At 39.0% G+C, this 21,103-nt stretch overlaps 1 protein-coding gene across 2 annotated transcripts in view; it reads left to right on the top strand.

Moving 5' to 3' along the window:
- Positions 1–21,103, top strand: part of MAGI3 (membrane associated guanylate kinase, WW and PDZ domain containing 3) — a 254,341-nt gene that overhangs the window by 205,040 nt on the left and 28,198 nt on the right. For both annotated transcript variants that reach the window (XM_003793865.3, XM_003793864.3), the window contains exons 11-16: positions 942–973; positions 3,350–3,506; positions 5,925–6,016; positions 7,689–7,881; positions 12,526–12,714; positions 20,139–20,324. In XM_003793865.3, coding sequence (XP_003793913.1) covers positions 942–973; positions 3,350–3,506; positions 5,925–6,016; positions 7,689–7,881; positions 12,526–12,714; positions 20,139–20,324 — 849 coding nt within the window. The remainder of the gene's footprint in view (positions 1–941; positions 974–3,349; positions 3,507–5,924; positions 6,017–7,688; positions 7,882–12,525; positions 12,715–20,138; positions 20,325–21,103) is intronic.

Genomic DNA, 21,103 nt, shown 5'->3' with positions numbered 1-21,103 from the left:
ACGAAATAATATTCTCTTAATTTCATTTTCTCTATTGATGACAATAATAGAAATTGACTCTTTCAACCAGTGGTGCTTCGTCTGGACCTCTGTAATGCACCAAAGATGTTTTGACAGAGCTGGCGTCTCTGTGGATGAGTAGAATGTGGGATGGTATGTTAATCTGCTCTGCAGAGGCCATCCCAATAGCTTGTGCTCGTAAAGCTTTTATCTGAAGCTCTAATATCTGCCCATAAATGTTAATTAAACCCCACAGAGCTTATGTGAGGGAATATAATTTTTATTTTCCAAGGTCATTGGCTGACATGAACTGCTGCCAGACCTTATAAATCCAGTTCTGAAGACTAATCACAAAGTTGTACTTTAATAGGCTTTCTTAACTCCGTAGCTATGAATGATGAGTGTTTTAAAGAATAAAATTCAACTTTTGATTCTTTCATCTCTCTGGGTTTTTTAGTTTTCACTTTTGAGTCCACTGAGCATTTTAACTTCTTCAGGAAGTTTCTTCTTATTCTCATTGCTTTGAACCATATTGGTTTCTTCTTCCGATGATGGTAGAACAGGCTCAGAGTGAGGCGACCGTCTTTATGTGGTGTCGGAGAGTTAGTTAGGGCTTCAGCAGAAGTAAGGAAGAGACCAAAGTTTGATGTCACACAGATCTGACGTCAGATTTCCTATGTCACTGTTCACTGGGCCTGTGGTATAGGGAAAAATCTTAGTTTGCATTGTCTATAAAATGGGTGTATCATTTATGTCCTAGGATTGTCAGAAAGATGAAATAATAAGGGTGTAATGCCTGGCAGGTAGGAGGTATTAGATATAGATAGAATTTACTCCCCTGCTAAAATCTAGTTGAATCTAGTTTAATCATAGATATCAGCAGTGTCTGTGATCTGGGAATGCTTCCTCTGTTTTTAAAATTTGGCTCATTTTTTTTTAAGGTCCTCCTTCACCAACCAAAACTGCCAAAATGGTGAGTATATATTGATCCTCAAACGCTTCTTCCCAACACACTGAGAGAGATGCCACATTCCCATCTGTGAGAGCAGCTCACCATGGGGGTGATTAGTGTCCAGGGGAAGTCAGGAGGCATGCTGCCCTGGGCTTGTGTCAGAAATCCCAAGGAAGCATTTAGAGAAAGCCCCTAGTGAGCAGGTGTGCTAAGGATTGCTATTGGAAGAGCACTGGAGGCCCCTACTATCAATACCAGTAATCAATCCCCTAAGTGGTAGATTGTGGAAGCATTGAAGAGCATCCTTGGGGGTCCCTTTACTGTCTTGTGTCTCTGAGGAGCAAGGTAAGAAGAACCTAAATATTAGAAGGATGATAAGCTGTCACATCTTCTTGCTGGTGCTTGAAGAAAAGACATAGTAATATGATTCACATGATTTTGTGGGAACTGTGTTTACCCATGTTTAGTTTAACCTTCTTACATTTAGGACTAAATAAGATCTTCCCTGCCATCTGACTGGGTCAGTGAAAGTCCCCTCTAGCACAACACTTCCCAGTGACTGACCCCTTGTTATTCCCTGACAAGCTGGGACCCCTGCGCTTCTAATCAGAGTAATCGTGGCCTTCTTTGCTAACTTAGCTGGTAATCAAGAAAAAAGACTGTCAGATTTGAAACAGTATCTTCCTTGCCGTTCTTCTGAATAACTGAGTGGCCATTTAAGTACCATATAGAGAACAAGAACTAAAGCAAGGACACCCCAAATAGTGCTTTTGTGGAAGAAATTGTATTGGGTACACATTTGTGCCTACTTAAATATCTGCAGTTATGCAGATAGGAATATAAAGGCAATTATATTTAAAATCCTAATTTAGTTCAAGTTTGCCTACTTTACAGTCTTCCATCTCAAAATTGAAGGATGGTCTTACGTAACTCTAAACCATACACTATTAAAGGAAAGACCATCACATATCAAATAGATTAATTCCTTCTAGCCCAAGTAGGAATCCTCTGCAAATTTGCTGTTTTATGGTTCAAAAGAAGAGAAACACTCAGTATCTGCCTGGTTTATCACGTATTGACCCTACTCAGGTCCAAGGGGACAGAAAGTCCTTTTGTCCAGTTAGTGACGAGTGCCCTGGATTTTTCTGCCCCTCTCTGGTTTCTCTGATGATCATCTCTAACTCCTGTGCCGCCATATCTATTTCATAGTGGATGCACTGCAGCCACAGGGACCCCAATGCTTTACCATCGATGAAAGGTTTCCAAACACTTTTAACTGTTTCTGACAGGATAGTAGGGCACGTGAGGAAAGGGGAGGAGGTTGCTCTGACCTTCCTGCCGTCTGACTGGGTCGTGAAAAGTCCCCTGTAGCACCACACTTCGTAGAGACTGACCCCTCGTGATTCCCTGACAAGCCGGTACCCCTGCCCCTCTAGTCAGCATTAATTATCACAGACATCTCCAATCTCCCTTTCCTACCTGTAATTCAGGACAAAAAAACTGGTCTCCAAACCATATTTCCTAGGCTACTTATTAGATTTCATTTTTAATAAAATTTTATTAAAGAAGTCACTTTGCCTGGCTTCTATTTTGGGAACAGTCTATCTGATAAGAAAACTATCCAACTATGCTACTCTTTTCCCTCATCTTATTGCCTGCGTGGTACATTTTTCTTAATATACAGTAGAACTTTTATAAGTTCCTTCCACCCAAGGAACCGTAACAACTGGCCAACACACGCAAGGTGGTCACCGTAAGGAACTAGGCCTGCTGTGCTGATCCGTACGTGAGGCGCACATCCGGTTGTGAAAATGAGGTCAACTTAAGGAGGTGGTCAGCATAGGCAGGTGCTCAGCTGTCCGGGTTCACTGTGTTTGGATTGGCCAGACGGGGTTCTCACAGTGTCATCTTTGTAATCTAAATCAGAGTTCACACTTCCTATCCCGCTTTTTGAGAAAGAATATTGTCTTACACACCCGCCCTGAAAATGAACCTTAGTAGGGTGGGGCTCATCCAGAAGTTTATAAGGGTATTCTCTGAGTCTCCTTCTTGCTTTACTTGGAAGTGCCTGCCTTGTGTGGTATTTCTGTTGATCTTCATCTCAAAGTCAATGTGTGTCTTGGTGATAAAGAAAAGGGCAGGCTTGCTTAAACATAGGACTGAGACCCTTCAGTCCATACCATTCTAAACTTTTTTCTAATTTAAGTTAAATACATTTTAACCAAATACATATGGCTGTGAAAGTGAATTCCTGTGAGACTGCCCGTCTGCTGTGGCTTTGACCCTGCCACCTATACAACTGTAATCAGTTGACATACCTAGTTCAGACGACAGTTTTATGAGTTAATCAACCATCTGATTCTTAAAAATACTAAGTGAGGCCCTTTTCCATTTCAGAAAACAGATAAAAAGGAAAATTCAGGAAGTTTGGAGGCCATAAATGAGCCCATTCCCCAGCCTATGCCTTTTCCACCCAGCATTCTCAGGTCAGGATCCCCGAAATTGGATCCTTCTGAGGTCTACCTGAAATCTAAGACTTTATATGAAGATAAACGTAAGTAGTTGTGGAATATTTCAGGAAAGCATGTAACAAGATACATTTGGATTTTTTTTTAAACCGGGAACTTCCCATCTTTCAAAAGCACATTGAAAAGCGATGCCTCATTCCCATTTCAATACGACTCCGGCGTCTCCCATGTACATTCTGCGTTCACTTACTCGTCTTTTTCAAAACCATGTGTTAGTGCCAGGTATCTAACAGATGCCGTTTTAGGTCATTGGAATATAGAGATAAATAGGTTACACGGTCCCTGTACCCCAAATATTATTAAACCTAAATGAAAAAGCCAAGTGTCCATAGGCCTAACAAGTGCAGTGATGGATGAACTGGATAAACTGGGATCCGAAGCAGGAAACTGTTATTTTATCAATGCAGGTAGTAGGAAGTGCCAGGTCAAGCTTTATACTAGAAGTAAAGCTTTCACCAAACCTTCAGAGATGAAGAGCTATTTATGAGGAAGATAAAAGGGAAAGACAGAAGGAATAGTATTTGCACGCTGGCTTCCATGACCCGAGTTCTGCAAGTCGTCCACTTTGGCTGGATGTAATTAGCAAAGGGAGTCAGAGATGAGAGTGGGAGCAGATTCTAGAGGGCCAGTCATGCCCTTCTGGGGAAGCTGGACTTGGTCATATAAGAGAGAGAGCCATGGAATGGTTTTAACTAGGGGGAAGATATTTTTGGACTTGTATGTTAGGCAGATTTTTCTGGCAGGAGGAGGGAGGACGAATCAGAGGTGTGTGTAGTTTTGAGGAGGTGTCTCCAAGTTGAGGAGGAAACTACAGAGTTGACTCCTTACAGGAGTCCAGCTGCGAGATGAGGAGAGTGCAGAAGGCAGAAATGCACGTTGTGTTCATTTGCTTACTAATGAGAAATCTCTTCCAAAGGGAAGTTGCAAAGCAGTTTCAACTTTTTAAGATTTGTTTTTAAAAATTAGATTTAGGCTTGGCGCCCGTAGCTCAATGAGTAGGGCGCCGGCCACATACACCAAGGCTGGCAGGTTCAAGCCCAGCCCAGGCCTGCTAAACAACAATGGCAACTACAACCAAAAAATAGCCAGGCATTGTGGCAGGCGCCTATAGTCCCAGCTACTTGGGAGGCTGAGACAACAGAAACACTTAGGCCCAAGAGCTTGAGGTTGCTGTCAGCTGTGGCGCCACAGCTCTTTACTGAGGGCAACATAGTGAGACTCTGTCTCCAAAAAAATAGATTTAAATTACCTTGGGAAAAATATAAACTGGTGGAAATATTATACACAGTTGACTTCATGCTTACGTAACTTGTTATAGAACTTTACCTTGATATTCCCAGGCCATATTTAAGTAAATGAAATTCAAATGTAGGCCCAGCACGGTAGTAGTTTAAATTAGTGTAAGTGTGTAGAATCCCTTTTTCAGACTTGCTGTCCCTAACCTGATACATTCTTAATGTTGGTATAAACTCTGCTATCCTATTGAGCTTCAACCATAAAATCAGTGAGTTGGCCTTTAATCTCTAAAGTTCTATAATTTTAATAGGAAGTATTTATCGAAAGAGATTGCTTCTAAAGAATATTATTAGGAATTTACCCTACACCATATCTCACTTTTTATTTATATATAATATATATTAATATACATCTTATTAATATATATGATATGTTTGTCTCTTTTCTCTTGTGAGTAAATACTTCTTACTTGTAAATAACATGATTTTTTTACCCAGAGATAAAACCTTAAGAAATAGATTTTCCTGACTTAATAGTCTGAGGAATGCAGCCTGCCCTTAGGGGGAAAGAGTGTGATTTCCTGGACTCTGGGAATCAATCTGGGTTAAAATCTCAGCTCCACCACATACTTGCTACGTGACTCTGGGCAAGTTGCTTAAGCCTTAGTTTCCTCATCTAGAAAATGGGGCTAATAAAAGGGATTAGCTGTTTTTTTACATCATTTTGCAAAATTAGGCTAGGTAAGTAATTCCTATGTAATACTTTTCTGAGACAAAGGTATTAATGTTAGCATGAGAGTAGAAAGAAGGTATTTTATGGACTCTCTTTTCCCAGGACTTAAAGTACCTTATCCAAGTGTTAACTTAGCTCGTGTGTGCCTCCTAAATATCAAACTCAAATTGGATAATTCTGAATTTAATATTGTGTATTGATTGGATAACATTCCAAGTTAATGATAATATACTGAGTGAGGAGAAGTGGAATAGATATTTCTAAACAGTCTTGATACAGTTTTGTTTAGAGCTCAAAGAGATGACTTATGCTTGAATTTTTGTGTTTGCATATCATGTTCTTGTATAAATTTTCACATATCAAAAAGTTCTTGGATTATTGTTTATTACTCTGTAAATGTTATTCTGCTACATATTGAACTTTGTTTTGTTTTCATCTTTTACAGTATTTATTTGATATTTTCTGATTTTCCTTAGCGCCAAACACCAAAGATCTGGACGTTTTTCTTCGGAAACAAGAGTCAGGGTTTGGCTTCAGGGTGCTCGGAGGAGACGGCCCCGACCAGTCTGTGAGTGTCGGTTCTTTGGAATAAAGCCGTTCCTGTTCAGACTCTGAAGTGCTGATTTGGTGGGAGATGGTTTGGTTTGATGTTTCAAGGTGTTTTTTTTTTTCCTCTAACATTTTCATTAATACGAGGAAGAACTGCATTTTTATTAGTATCACAGTCCCTTGGTTAACGTGAGACAGGGGAGGCTAAAAACTGTAGGCAAAAACGGAATACGTCAGCTGCGAATTCAGTGGTGATTATTTACTCCTATATGTAAATAAATAAAGCTTATTTTAACTTTTATTTCCTCTTACCTTCATTAAACAGAGTCTTAGACATTTTCCTTCTCTAAGAAACCTATAGTTCTATGTCCTCTTTCCCTCTGTCTTCTGAATTTTCCTTAAACAGTTGGCAGAAGCTTAATAGGCACAGGCTCAGGCCAACTGTTTATTTCACTTAATAACGTTAATGAGCGAGCATTTTCCTGCTTGGTACCTTGCCCATAATTTCATCCATTACAGATGAAACTAGAGGAATATAAAACAGTTAATATTTCTGTCTAGAAGGCATAAGGGTTGTAGATCTCAAGTTTAGACTTCTATTTAAACTCCATTCTCACTACAGTCAGGTCAGAGAACAAATGTGGTAGGTTTTGTTGTTAAGTTTTGCCTTGAATTGAGTAACAAAGAAGTAATGAGCTCTGTAGAATTTAAGAACAGAATTTACCCTTTTTTTTTAAAAGGACTATATTGTTATGCTTAGAAGTTAGGTGTAAAACAATAATCTTCAGCTTCTTTTCCTGAATTCAACTTTTGATTTTTATAAATGTGTTTAATTAGTCTTATTGGTTATGATTCTAACTGTCATTGGAGATACGTAAAACTTCAGGGAGATTGCTCTATAGAGGGCAAATGTACAATTCTTTGTTCCTAATAGCATAGGTACTTTTATCTTATTGCTTTCCATTTTGTTGGTATTTAGATATTTTGTTGATATTTAGATAGTGTTCACTTAGGCATTCTAAGAATTTATCTTGAACAACTTGGGAGAAACCTTTTTTTCCCCCCCTCTTACATGTCACATCCTAGCAGCTTTGAAACCAGCTCAAATATTCAGGATTGCCTAATTATAGGATTCTAATTGCTGGTGAGCAGAATGAACCAGATTTGCTCACCCAGATGCAAGTGAACCCTAGTCCACCGTCCCCTTTGAGATTTAGAAACAAGAAACGTTTCTTAGCTGTGTGTACTGAACTTGCACGGTTAGCCATATGTGATGGGAATAGTGTGAGAATGATCCCAGGTGCTGTGAACATAGTGTAGAAAATCTTGCCGATGGCGTTAAACAGGTTTTTTCTACTTTTAGTAGCTATTCCACAGAATTACATTTTCTGAGTTTAATACTTTGTTTCCTTGTAGTGACGGACAATGATGGTGGTACCCTTTAAGTTATTGAACAACTTTGTATTTTCTGTCTTCTTTGGACACAACCTAAGGACCTAGAAAGGATTACGCAATACAGTGTGGTTATTTGAGGTGCCATTTTGGAGAATGGGCGATGTCTAGGATACCACTTTCTAACATACGACTCTTTTCGTAACTGAATTATAGAAAATCTGTTGGTTTGCACAATGCTGAGTCAGGATGGTCTGGGCGCTTCTGGTGGATCAACCTGTGCTTTGTTGTCTTACCAGATATATATTGGTGCCATTATTCCTCTGGGAGCAGCTGAGAAAGATGGCCGGCTCCGTGCAGCTGACGAACTAATGTGCATTGATGGAATTCCTGTCAAAGGAAAGTCACACAAACAAGTCTTAGACCTGATGACGACTGCTGCTCGAAACGGCCATGTGTTATTAACCGTCAGAAGAAAGATTTTCTATGGAGGTATGCAAACCTGTTCCTGCTCTGAAAAGTTAAAAAGAAACAAACTTAACTATACTTCCTTTGTAGTTGTGAAGTTTATTTTACAATATTGTATTGAATGGTATATGAGATAACCCGTTTGGTGTGGTCCAGGACCTCATTGTGAAAGGCCACGTAAAGTCAGAAGGATCCAGAAAAACTACTACTATTAAAAATGAAATACATTTTGGGCCTCTAGAGTAAGGTCATATTTATATATTGATGCTTTTTTGCCCATGTGGCACTGTGGTATCAAATTAAATCTTTTTATTTAACCCAATGCAGTTATTTAATCATACCAAGATGTCCCACTAACTGAATATGTAAAGGTTTTGGATCCTGACAAAATCTCAGATATTCAAGGAAAATGGAATATTCCTACTTGAAAAGTATAAATTTAATTTAATTATGCTTTACATTAAACATGTATAATTTAACCTTTACTAAGTACTTACTATGTCCCAGGTACAGGGATTATTTTATTTAATTTTCCTAACACTATGATGTAAAAATTGCCATTTCTATAATTACTCACAGAAAGATTGAGAGCCACGTAACTGGTAAGTGGTGGGGCCAGGATGAAAACTCTCAGTTTAATTGCAGAGACCGGAGTCTAAACCATTACACTAGGATATGAACATTTTTTACAGTTTATTCATCAGTAGTTTTGTGAATATTAAATAGGAACTTTTATAAGTGAATTCTTGCACTTTAAAATTTAAAAATTTTACAACTGTAGCACAAGGACGTCAGTCTCATGAAGGCGTGGATTCATTATCCGCTGTGTCCCCGGCCCCTAGAAAAGTGTCTGCGTGGCACAGAGCGGACATTAATACTTGTTCATGAACTTGATGAATATTTACATCAGTCAGAAAAACGAGGCACACCGTGTGTTTCCTTTTTAACTTTTTATTAATGCATAATATTTTGCATATGTATGGAGTAACATATGGGTCTTTGGAGTATCCGTCACCTTGAGTATCCTTTCCATGTTGGGAACACCTCAGGCTCTCTCTTCTAGTCACTTGTCTTATTACAGTTCTTAGGAGAAAGGCTTTCTGCTTTTCCCCACTTGGTGTGAAGTTAACTGTGAATTTGTCATATGTAGTAGGTTGAGGTATGTTCCTTCCTAGTGTGTTAAGAGCTTTTATCATGAAGGATGTTGAATTTTATCAAATGCCTTTTCTGTGTCTATTGAGATAATCATATAGTTTTTGCCTTTCCTTTTGTTGATGTGATGTATCATGTTTATTGATTTACATATGTAAATTTATCTCTGGGATAAATCCCACTTGATCAGGTTACATTATCTTTCTGATATGCTGGTGGGTTCAGTTTGCAAGTATTTTGTTGAGAATTTTTGTGTCTGTGTTCATCAGGGATATTGGTCTGTTGATCTTTTTTGTTATGTCCTTGTCTGGTTTCAGTATCAGGGTAATTTAGGCCACATAGCATGAGTTAGGGAGAATTTCCTCCTCTTCAATTTCTTGGAATAGTTTAAAGATCATTAGTTTCTTGAAAGTTTGGTAGGCTTTGGCAGTGAAGACATCTGGTTCTGGACTTTCATTTCTTGGAAGACTTTTTGTTCCTGATTCAGTCTCATTCCTCAGCATTATTTTGTTCAGGTTTTCTAGTTTGTTAGTGTTTCATTGTTCATAGTAGTCTCTGATGATCAATTTATTTACTTTTTTTTTCTTTTTTTTAAGAGACAAGATCTCACTTTGTCACTCAGGCTGGTGTGCACTGGCACAGTTAATCATAGCTCACTGCAACCTTGAACTCCTGGACTCGAGTGATCACTTCCACCTCAGCCTCCAAGTAGCTGGGACTACAGTCGTATGGCATTGTCCCCAGCTAATAATCTTTTGTTTTTCTGTAGTGTCAGTTGTAATGTCTCCTTTTTCATTGTTTATTTTGTTTTTTGGGTTTTTTTTTTTTCTTGGTTAGTCAAGCTAGTGGTTTATCAATTTTGTCTTTTCTTCCTTGTGTGTTTGCTCTACCAGCAGCTTTTATATTTTCACTTCCTGATCTTTTTGTAATATATTTTAGTCTTTGTTTCATTTAGTTCTCTGCTCTATGTTTATTTCCCTCTGCTAATTTTGAGTTTGGTTTCTTCTAGTTTCTTGAGATGCATTGTTACAGGTTTATTTGAATTGTTTTACTTTTTGATATAGGCATTTATTGCTGTATAATTCCCTCTAAACACTGCTTTTGCTCTCTCTCATGAGTTTTGGTATGGTGTGTTTTAATTTTCATTTGTTGCAAGAAATATTTTTTATTTCCTCTTTAATTTCTTCAGTAACCCAGTGGTCATTCAGGAGCATGTTATTTAATCGCCATGTGTTTGTACTATTGCCACATTTCCTCTTGTTATTGATTTCTGTGATCCGAGAAGATACTTGATATAATTGCCATTTTTAAAAATTTGTTGAGACACGTGTTTTGTCCCTAACATATGTTCTATCCTAGATAATGTTCCACATGCTGATGGGAAAAAAAAAAAAATGTGTATTCTATAGCTGTTGGTTGTATTGCTCTGTAAGTGCCTGTTTGATCTGTTTGGTTTAACGTGCAGTTTAAATCCAGTGTTTCTTTGCTAACTTTCTGTATAGATGGTCTGTCCAATGCTGAGAGTGGGGTGTTCCAGTTTCCAACTATTATTGTATTGGAGTCTATCTCTCCCTTCAGATTTAATAATATTTGCTTTGTATAAGTATGTGATCCAGTATTGGGTACATACATAAATGTTTAGAACTGTTATATCCTTTTTATAAATTGATCCCTTTGTATGTTTTTACTGTTTATGACTTAAAATTTTATCTGATATAAGTATAGCTAGTCCCTCCTTTTCAGTTGTTTGCATGGAATAGCTTTCTCTATACCCTCACATTCAGTCTACGTCTTTATAGGTGAAATGAGTTTCTTGTTGGCAGCATATAGTTGGGTCATGATTTTGGTTTTTTGTGTTTGTTTGTTTTTTTTAATTTCCTTGTCCATTCAGCCAGTCTCTATCTTTTATGTAGAAAGTTTAATTTGTTTACATTCAAGGTTATTGTTGTCAATAACATTGTCATCTCATGAATTGCTTTCTGGCCATTTTGTATATCTTCAGTTCCTTTCTTCTTCTGTTATTATTTGTGATTGTGGTTTGGTGGTACTTTACAGTGGTGTATTTGAGGGTTTTCTCTTCCTTGTGTGTTTGTTCAACAAGCAGCTTTTATATTTTCATGTGTTTTCGTGATAGGTATTATTCTGTTGCTTCTAGGTACAGGACTATCTAATCATTTCTTCTTATAAAGCTGGTCTGACAGTGATGTGATCCCTCAGCTTTTGCTTGTCTGTAAAACATTTTATTTCTCTTTCACTTAGGAAAGATAACTTTACTGGGTATAGTATCCAGTTGTTTTTTTGTTTGTTTTTGTTTTTGTTTTTTATCTCAAGCACTTGAATATATCATCCTGTTCTCTCCTGGCTTACAAGGACTCTGCTGATAAATCCTTTATAAGCGACTACACACTTTTCTGTTCCTGTTTTAGAATTTTCTCTTTGTCTTTGTCTTTTGATAGTTTGACTGTAAAATGCTGTGGAGAAAGACCTTTTTAAATTATTATCTGTTTGTTAATCTTTGAGCCTTCTATATCCGGGTGTCTAAACTCTTGGTAGACTTTGGGAAATTTTTATCCATTTGTTAAATAGGCTTTCTAATTCTTTAATTTTCTCTTTGGTTTCTGGGACTCTGAAAATAAGCATATTTGGTCATTTCATAGTGTCCTACCTGTCACAAAGAGTTTGCTTATTCTGTTTTATTCTTTTTTCTTTATTTTTGTGTGACTGGGTTATTTCAAAAAACCTGTCTTCTAGTAAAGTATCACAAGAATGAAAAACAAGTATCTAAGGTACTCAATACTAATATGAAGCCAGCAGACAAAGTAATACATGCCCTCACAAGAGAAAAACTCAATTCAATTCAAGTTGGGGGGGGAGAGGAGAAGAGAGGGGGACTGGTGCGCTCCCACCTAATGGGCTTAGTGTAAGGGTATATGGCACGCCTCCTGAGTGCAGGACACAACTGCAACAGGGACCTCACCTAACAAATGCAAACATTGTAATATATAATCATTTGAACCTTGATATTAATCTGCAATTAAAAAAGAGAAAACTATCTTCAAAACCTGAGATGCTTTCTTCTACTTAATCTAATCTACTATTGAAGCATCCAAATCTATTTTGTATTTCATTCATTTGTCTTCACTTCCAGAATTTCTGTTTGGTTCTTTTTATGCTATCTTATGGGTACATTTCTAATTCATATCCTGAATTGTTTTTCTGATTTCCTTGTATTATTTTATAGAATTCTCTTGTATCTCATAGAGCTTTAGAATCAATAATTTGAATTCCAGGATTTTGTAAATTTTGTTTTGATTGTGATTTGTTGCTGGAGAATTATGATGTTCTTTTGGAGGCATCATGTTTCCTTTTTCATGTTTCTTGTTCCTGATGTTGATATCTGTGCGTTTTCTATTATTAGAAATGAAATTTTATTGTTGAGAGGCTTAGAACAAAAATACTTTAGTTACCAAAAATCATGGTATTTAGAGATATCAGAAATGATCATGTTTATTATAGAAAAACAACCTGAGGATGACAGCTCTCAAGCCTTCATTTCAACACAGAACGGATCTCCCCACCTAAACCGAGCAGACGTCCCAGCCAGGCCTGCTCCCCCGGAGGCCTATGACGTTGTCCTGCAACGAAAAGAAAATGAAGGATTTGGCTTTGTCATCCTCACCTCCAAAAACAAACCACCTCCAGGAGGTAAGGGCCACTGTGTCTTAATTGTCTCTTCCAAAAAGTCCAGTTTTCTGAGCCTACCCCTGGAGCTGATGAAACTAATTAGAAACTATGTGTAATTTGCCTTAAAGGCTTACCATTTTAAGAATGTTGAATATTTTCCTTATTTTCAAAATTAATTATCTGAATTAATTAATAATCTGAACCAAACCTTCCAAGCTTCAAGTTTAACTGTCATCTCAGATTTTATAAATAAGTCTTAGTAGCTCAGTTTGCATCAAGGTTCTACTGAGACAGTATATAAGGAACATGACTTAGTGGATTTAGTAATAGAGACAATACTGAATTTTTTTAAATATGGGGCATAGGTTTTTAAAAGTAGGATAAATCACGTATCTAGAATTTAATTAAAACAAGAAGCAGTTGAGAAAAAACAGATTAATGGAAAAATCTTGATCCAAATATATCTTTTAAATAGCTATGCTATTTAATAATAATTGCCATATTCCAGCTATAACGTGTTCTTGTTAAGAGGCATTCTTTCATAAATATTTTACTGGAAGATAAAAATTTTCTCTAAACCTTTGAAAGTTAGTCTAAATTGAACGTAATAGTCTCATCTGGGAAGAACGAATATTTATGTATGTATTTGTCTTGTCTCAATGTTCCTAAGAAATAATAATCTTTCATATAATTATAAAATCCAATTAAATATAAAATGAGAACCGGCACATTGATGTTTATGTGTTATGCTTATCAGTAACTTTATTTTTCTAAGTTAAACGATGAAAATCTTTGACCACATGAAAATGTGCTCTTGCCTTTGCCCATGGGTTTGATTATATCTTGGGTAGTGAGATCCTTTTAGATTAGATGATTACTAAAACCTTAGTGGGAAAAAAAACACTTTCAGGAAAATGCTGTGAACCAAACCAATTTACAAAAATCTTGCCAAAATTAATGCAGGTGTGTAAGAGAAAAAGCTCCAGTGACATGGATGAGTTATTGCTGTAGTATCAGGTCACTGCTCACTGATACTAGTATCCATTTTCCAAAAGCAGTTGCTATGGTAACACTTGGAACTGGAACTGTCACTGATGCTGTGAGGATGATTATGTGGCCTGTGTCAGAAAAATGAGAGGAAAGCAGCTTTTAGATGGTTTTCATGTTGTATCATTGGAAAATAGTATTTCAGAAAACAAAAACCTTTTGGGATAACCATATTGTCTTTCTAATACTGTACAATAATCCCAGGCATTCAGATTAACAAAATAGTGAAAGATTATTGCTATAGTAGGTAGATACCAACCACTTTTTATATTGAAGATTGTTCCTTTTCTAGCATAACAAAAATCAGGGGAGAGTCTGGTGTTCTCCATAAAACTAAGTGATATAGAGGAATTCAATAAATAAGTTACATTACTTAAGTATGTTTAAATAAATTTTTTATATTTATTTGTTTATATTTAAAATTTTAAGGTACTTTTATATTTATTTGTTTAGATAGTTTTTTACTATTTTGATGGTTTTGCCTCTGCAAATGTTCAGTCTCTGTACTCTGTATAAGGCTGTCATTAAGTGTTGGGTTTTATAATCAGGTAAACTTGGATTCAAGACCTTTTAATAGCTGTCTGATCTCGGGCTAAGTACGTGCCCTCCCAGAGCTCCCGATTCCCCTGTGAAATGAAGATGATGATGATAATCCCTGGCTTACTGAGTGTGAGGAGGCAAAGAGCTTCGGCAGGTGAAGCCCTGAGCCCAGCTGCTGCTGCCGTGCCATTGTCACCATTGTCATCGTCACTTAGAAAACTGCCACTGCCTTTGAGCTTTCTTTTAAAGAACTTTACAAAGTTTATCAATGCTTAATAATAAGATGGAAAAGAAAGCCCAATTACAATGTAAGATTGAGGCAGCAGCTACCATGCCGCAGGAAGTGAGCGCAGCTCATTAATTACCATCCCAAATGGCAAATTGGGCTCAGGTTGTTGATGAATTTTGTATAAAGTACCTGAGATTTTTGGTCATGCTGTAGAACCAGAATTGATAATTTCACTGAAATGCTAGTTTAATAATCTAACAAAATGCTAAGCCCTGCAAGTGTTCTACTTAGAACTCCATTAATCTCAGCTCGGTGCCCGTAGCTCAGTGGGTAGGGCGCCAGCCACATATAACAAGGCTGGCAGGTTTGAGCCTGGCCCAGGCCTGCTAAACAACAATGACAACTGCAACAAAAAAGTAGCTGGGCGTTGTGGCAGGCGCCTGTGTAGACCCATCTACTTGGGAGGCTGAGGCAAGAGAATCAAGAGAATCGCTTGAGCCCAAGAGTTTGAGCTTGCTGTCAGCTGTGGCACCACGGCACTCTACCGAGGGTGACATAGTAAGACTCTGTCTAAAAAACGAAAAGGATAGTCCTACTATGAAACTAATTTATGGCTTTCATAGGAAAGCTATAACCCAATTTTAGCCCAGGAATATGGGGAGAGGGGAAAAGGAGGGGGAGGGTGATTGGTGGGATCACGCCTATGGTTTATCCTATAAGGGTACATGTGAATCTCTCTAAATGTAGACTATAAATGTCTTAACACAATAACTAAGAAAAGACATGAAGGCTATATTAACCAGTTGGATGAAAGTATTGCAAATTGTATACAGAAACAGTACACTATACTCCATGATAGTATTAATGTACACTGCTATGATTTAATAAAAATTAAAAAAACTCCATTAATCTCATATAGACACACAAAAGCCCTTGGGGCAAGCTTGGCAGGCACCTTTCACTCACAGAGGCTGAGCACTTACTGCACATTGCCTGACGGAGGAGGTTTGGTTGGAAAGGACCCTGCCCAGGGGAAGGCAGGACACCTGGACACCTGTCCAGTCGTTCTGTGCAGACCTGGTCTCAGAACTGTTCCACATGGATTACTATTCTCTTCTAATTAAATATATTTTCCAATAATGTGTGTCATAAGAAGAGTTCTTAGTAACATCTCTAGTACCAGTTATGAAATCCTGAGACTGCCTCCTGTTGATCAGGGTCCAGGTCCAACATCCTCAGTTTGTCTAAAAACTAAATGATGAAATACTTAGAAAAGGCCTTTATTTAAGAAGAAAAGGGCGTGGCGAGTTTCCTTTTGCCAGTACTTCAGAGCTTTCAGGGTTAGTCTTTCTCATCAGTCTTCAGTTCTGATTGCAAAGGATTTCTTTGAGAAGGGGACATTTCCAGTTAGTTCTTTCTTTCCTAAATCTTCCGTAAAAAGAAATGTTTTAAGCATAGTAAAGTGATCTCAGCAGCTGGACAACCCAGGCTGTGAGGCAGATTTAGGCCAAAGGTGAATGAAAATGGAGAAGTTGGCTTCATGGCAAACGCCTGAAGACTCTTCATGTGAGCAGACAAGGCAGGGCTGCAGGCGTTCCCCACCTGTGTGTGCTCTGAGGATCCCCGTGGAAAACTTCTCAGTCCGTAAATGCCAAGACATTAGCTATCTGACTACTTTAGACAGAGTCCCATTTTGTCACCCTCAGTAGAGTGCTGTGGCGTCACAGCTCACAGCAACTTCAAACTCTTGGACTCAAGTGATCCTTTTGCCTCAGCCTCTCACGTAGCTGGAACTACAGGTGCCTGTCATGACGCCTGGCTATTTTTAGAGATGGGGTTCTCACTCTTGCGGAGGCTGGTCCTGAACTCCTGAGCTCAAGCACGCCACCTGCCTCGGCCTCCCAGAGTGCTAGGAGCACGGCGCCTGGCTGGCTGCCTTCTTTTACCTTCCTTCACCCAGACAACTACCTCTTCAGGAGGTTGAGTTGCCCCTATTTGCCAATTCTTCTTTACCACGCTGCTCACATGTTAAGAAAAGAGACCACTGGGGCTTGAGAGATGAATTCTGTTTAATGCTTTCTCAAGTCTGAATAAACTCCTTTCAGTGTGTGAAGGAGATGAATGATTTTCTTCCTAGGGGATCTCAAATGAACACTGTGTGTGAATGGGCAAATCTCTCCTAAGAAGGAGAATACTATATTTTGCCAAGTGTAATGTGTCAGTATCATGCGCACCTGTGTTTTTGGTCCCAACTTTAAAGAAAAAAATGTTTCATTTTAAGTTTTTAATTCAAATTTTTATTTGTTTATATGTATCCAGGTACTTTTTGCTTATAAAGGAATTTTAGCATTTATTTTTTAACATATTATGGTACATGAAATTTTATGTAACAAATAATTCCAAAACACAAAAACACAGATACAGGGTTCAGGAAGTTTTGTGTACCATTGTGCTTGTTTGCCCATCATAAAAGGCCAAGAGCTCTTTGATACTGTCAATATCAGAAGTGTCGGCTTCAATTTCCACATTACCGGTGTCTCCTGAAGAGCCACTTTCCTCGTCCTGGTACATTTCATCATCCCGAGCTGTAGCCGTAGCCGTAGCATTGCTGATGCAGCATTTTTAAAACAACTTCACAACCGCTTCCTTATTGACACCGTTCCGTGATGTTAGGATTCAATCGCAAACCTGAGCAATGGGTACTTTTTGATTCTGCCTGGAGGCACTAAATCATTACCAGCTGACTGCATCCACGGTGTCCACTCTTTTTTCATTGGAGTCTTAAAGGACTCGCTCACTGACCCATCAAGAGGTTTGCAGTTGGCTGGGTAGCCCAGTAGATATCACAGCAAGTTGGGTTTTCAAGTCCACTGCAGTTGCTTCTGCACTTTGTGTAACAAGGGCTTGAAGTAACCAAAAGCAGGCAAGCTGGTTTGTTAAGTAATCCTCCAGGCCTCCATGACTAAACACTGTTAACCAGATTTTCCTGATGTCTTATTCAAACGTCCTTTTTCAGGCACACAGACAATAACTCTACTTAGAATCTTTATTTTGGAATGTATTTTTTTCTTTTAAAGATGATCACAGCTGGGCCAGGCATGGTGACTCACACTTGTAACCTTAGCACTCTGGGAGGCTGGGCAGGAGGAATACTTGAGCTCAGGAGTTCAAGACCAGCCTGAGCCAGAATGAGACCCCGTCTCTATTAAAAAAAAAAAAAAAAAATTATTCAAGCTGGGTGGCGTCTGTTGTTCAAAGGAGTAGGGTGCTGGCCCCATATACTAGAGGTGGAGGGTTCAAACCCACCCTGGCCAAAAACTGCAAAAAAAAAAAAAAAATTATCTAAGCACTGTAGCAGGCCTATAGGCTCAGTTACATGGGAGGCTGAGGCAGGAGGATCACTTGCGCCCAAGAGTTTGAGGTTGCTACGAGTTAGGCAGAGATGACGTACAGCGCTCTAGCCCAAGGGAAAAAAAAGATAATTAGTGGTAGCTTTGTCCCATCTGCCCAACAGACTAGAACAATAGTGAAATGTGTTTTCTGGTGTCCTCCAGTTTTAATAGTCACCGTCTTTTCTCCTTTGACATCCACAGTTCTGTTGGATGGCTCATCAAATGTGAGTGGAAACTCATCCAGGCCAGTAGCTTAGGAGAGGTCAAGGTTGTAAGTCTTGGAGATTGGTAACAGAAGAATGAAGTTGCAAAACTTGATTCTCATAGTTTGAGGGGCAGTTCTGTTTGTGTCCTTGTGCTCAGACCTTCTCTCTTTATAAAGTTAAAGCACCACGTCAGTGTCCCTGAGAAGTCAGTCCCTCTACCCTCTTCCTGAATCATCTTGCTTGGAACACAGATCCCAGTTGGACACTGCTCCAGAATCCAGGCCTCCACCTCCTGCCCACCCTGCGGCCACTTTGCAGGTTTCCCTCTCAACACCTTCCTCTGTCTTCGTGTCTGAAGCAGCTTTTCTGGCCGATGCCTCCAGTCTGATGACACTCTCTGTAGGAGAAGGTCCATAGTGTCTCAGCAGCTCTGGTGCCGTGCTCTTTGGCATATTTAATAACTAACAGCTTAGAGTTTGCAGTGTACAAAAACCATTTGACATTTTCTAAAGGATTTTTCAATAATTTTTGTAAAAATATCAGCTACATTGCTAGCCCCCGCCTAAAGTGCATGAAGAGAAATACATCAGGTCACTCTTCATGGGCCAGAATTATTTTGTTGCAAGTTTGTTATAAGTTCAACAAAATCAATTCCCATTTTCGAGGGTTTTATTTTGCGTATGGGTATTATTAGTGCTTTCTAGAGTTAGACTTTTAACACATAAGCATAAATAAAAGAATTGAAAACATGTATAAAGGTACTGAATTAGTACCACCTGTGTACAAGGCACATCTTTATTTTACCCTCAAAAACTGGGGGGGGGGGAGTGTGTGTCATACACAGCAAAATATGGTAACTGAGGTATTGGTTTAGAAGGTGACCACAGGGCCACCACCTGATCCTCCATATGTTTCCAGTGTGCAACCTGTTATGCTATTAGTGAATCACTCACAGAGCCTGGGTAGGTCCTGGCCTGTACTACCCTGGCATTTTTCTAATTTGTTTCTAGGGAAGATGGAATAATAAATTCTTGATTATAATTCAGAGCTTTCTTCCAACATTGATTTCCTGTATATTAAGATACCGTCTCCCACTGTCTGATCCTAGAAGAGCCAGCGTGCTATCTGCAGGGTCATAAATCATGACCAAGCATAACTTTTCCAGCCCAAGTGAAAAGGGGAATTAATTTTCATGTAGAACTAATATGATTCATTTTAATGATCAGTCATTTCACTGTACCTGGAATTTTTTTATTTTTTTTGAGACAGAGTCTCACTGTGTCACCCTGGGTAGACTGCTGTAGCGTCACAGCTCATAGCAACCTCCAACTCTTGAACTTAAGCGATTCTCTTGCCTCAGCCCCCCAAGTACTGGGACTACAGGCGCCTGCCACAACATCCGACTATTTTAGTTGTTGTCGTTGTAGTTGTCATTGTTGTTTGGCAGGCCTAGGCCAGGTTCGAACCCACCAGCCTTGGTATATGTGACCGGTACCCTAGCCTCTGAGCCACAGACACCAAGCCTATACCTGGAATTTTGACCAGTAACTCCTAAATCCTAAACTTGAGTTTGACCTGCCTTTAAGGTTTCTTATGGGAGCAGGAGCCCCTTCAACACTAGCAAAGATGGCCTCATTGTGGCAGCTTCTGAAGGAAGCCCTAACAGCCAGTCAGACATCTGATCAGTGAAATACTGTCAGGATCAGAGAGGGCAGTAGCTCTTAAACAGAATCATTAGGGTGATGATGTAAGAATCAGAAGAAAGCTTCTGGTGAGAGGAAAACAGCAAAGAGGTTTGCATGTGTACGCTGTGGTTACAACTATGTACAGAGAATCATGTCTAGGGGCAAAAATGGGAGATAATTTGAAAACGGTTGCATTTAGGTCGGATGATGACGTGCAGTGCTTTTCTGCTGTTATTTTTTATGAAATTTCTTTAATGTTACATTGAATTTGTAAATGATAGTGATGATAAATCCAGCACTAACGTATGTCACAACTAATTGAAAAAACTGGATTTTCTCCCCATAGTTATTCCACATAAAATTGGCCGAGTCATAGAAGGAAGCCCAGCTGATCGCTGTGGAAAGCTGAAAGTTGGAGATCATATCTCTGCAGTGAATGGGCAGTCCATTGTCGAACTGTCCCACGATAACATCGTTCAGCTGATCAAAGATGCTGGTGTCACCGTCACACTAACCGTCGTTGCTGAAGAAGGTAAGGAACCAGCGGACCTGCCCTTCTCAAGCCCTCTGAGGGGCACAGAGCTTCCCCCCGCAGTGACAGGACTGTGACTGTACCTTGGAGTCTCATTCTCTGTCTTTTCCATTTAATGAATTTAGAAGGTAGTTATAGTTGTCAGCAGCTCGAGAGAAATAATCCAGCTGGTGAGTGGTAGCTATTTATTTACGTGCTGGAGAAGCAAGCACTCGGAAATAAGAGATTGGAAATACTTTTCACATCTTATTTTCTTAATGTCGTAAGTCTCTGCTCAAGTGAGAGAAAATCCTTTAAACAGTTCAAAGAAAGTCGCTGTTGATACCAAACCTTTTATGTCAGGCCAATGCCGTAGTGTGTTTTTTCTTGGGGGCAGGGCTCTGTTCTGGGCAGCTGTGTCATCAACAGGGAAGGGAGCTTGTAGGAGTGGCTTGAAACCCACACTGGCAGCCCTGCAGTCTTAGCAACGTGTGTAATGTCTTGCTTTGCCTTAAAGCTGCCTTTTGATCATTAAGAATTTCTAATTAGGAACCATTTTAAACCATCCACGTTCTTTGTGAATTATGATGTAACCACTGCATAATGCTTTTGTCATTTTTCCTGGCTTTATAGAATAAGGAGAAACTAAAAACAGAATTATGACGTTTCAGTCTTCTAAGTTAAAACTCCTCGTACTATAACGTGTGTTCACGTTCCATTTTCCCCCACGACCTTTTACGTGTCTTGATTCCACCTTCCTTTTCTGTTCCAGCCGTGCCATCCTCACCCGTACATTTATT

Source organism: Otolemur garnettii, unplaced genomic scaffold (genome assembly GCF_000181295.1).
Source record: "Otolemur garnettii isolate 467f Iridium unplaced genomic scaffold, OtoGar3 scaffold00073, whole genome shotgun sequence".
NCBI classification, from domain to species: domain Eukaryota; kingdom Metazoa; phylum Chordata; class Mammalia; order Primates; family Galagidae; genus Otolemur; species Otolemur garnettii.
This window is presented reverse-complemented; position numbering and strand designations above follow the sequence as displayed.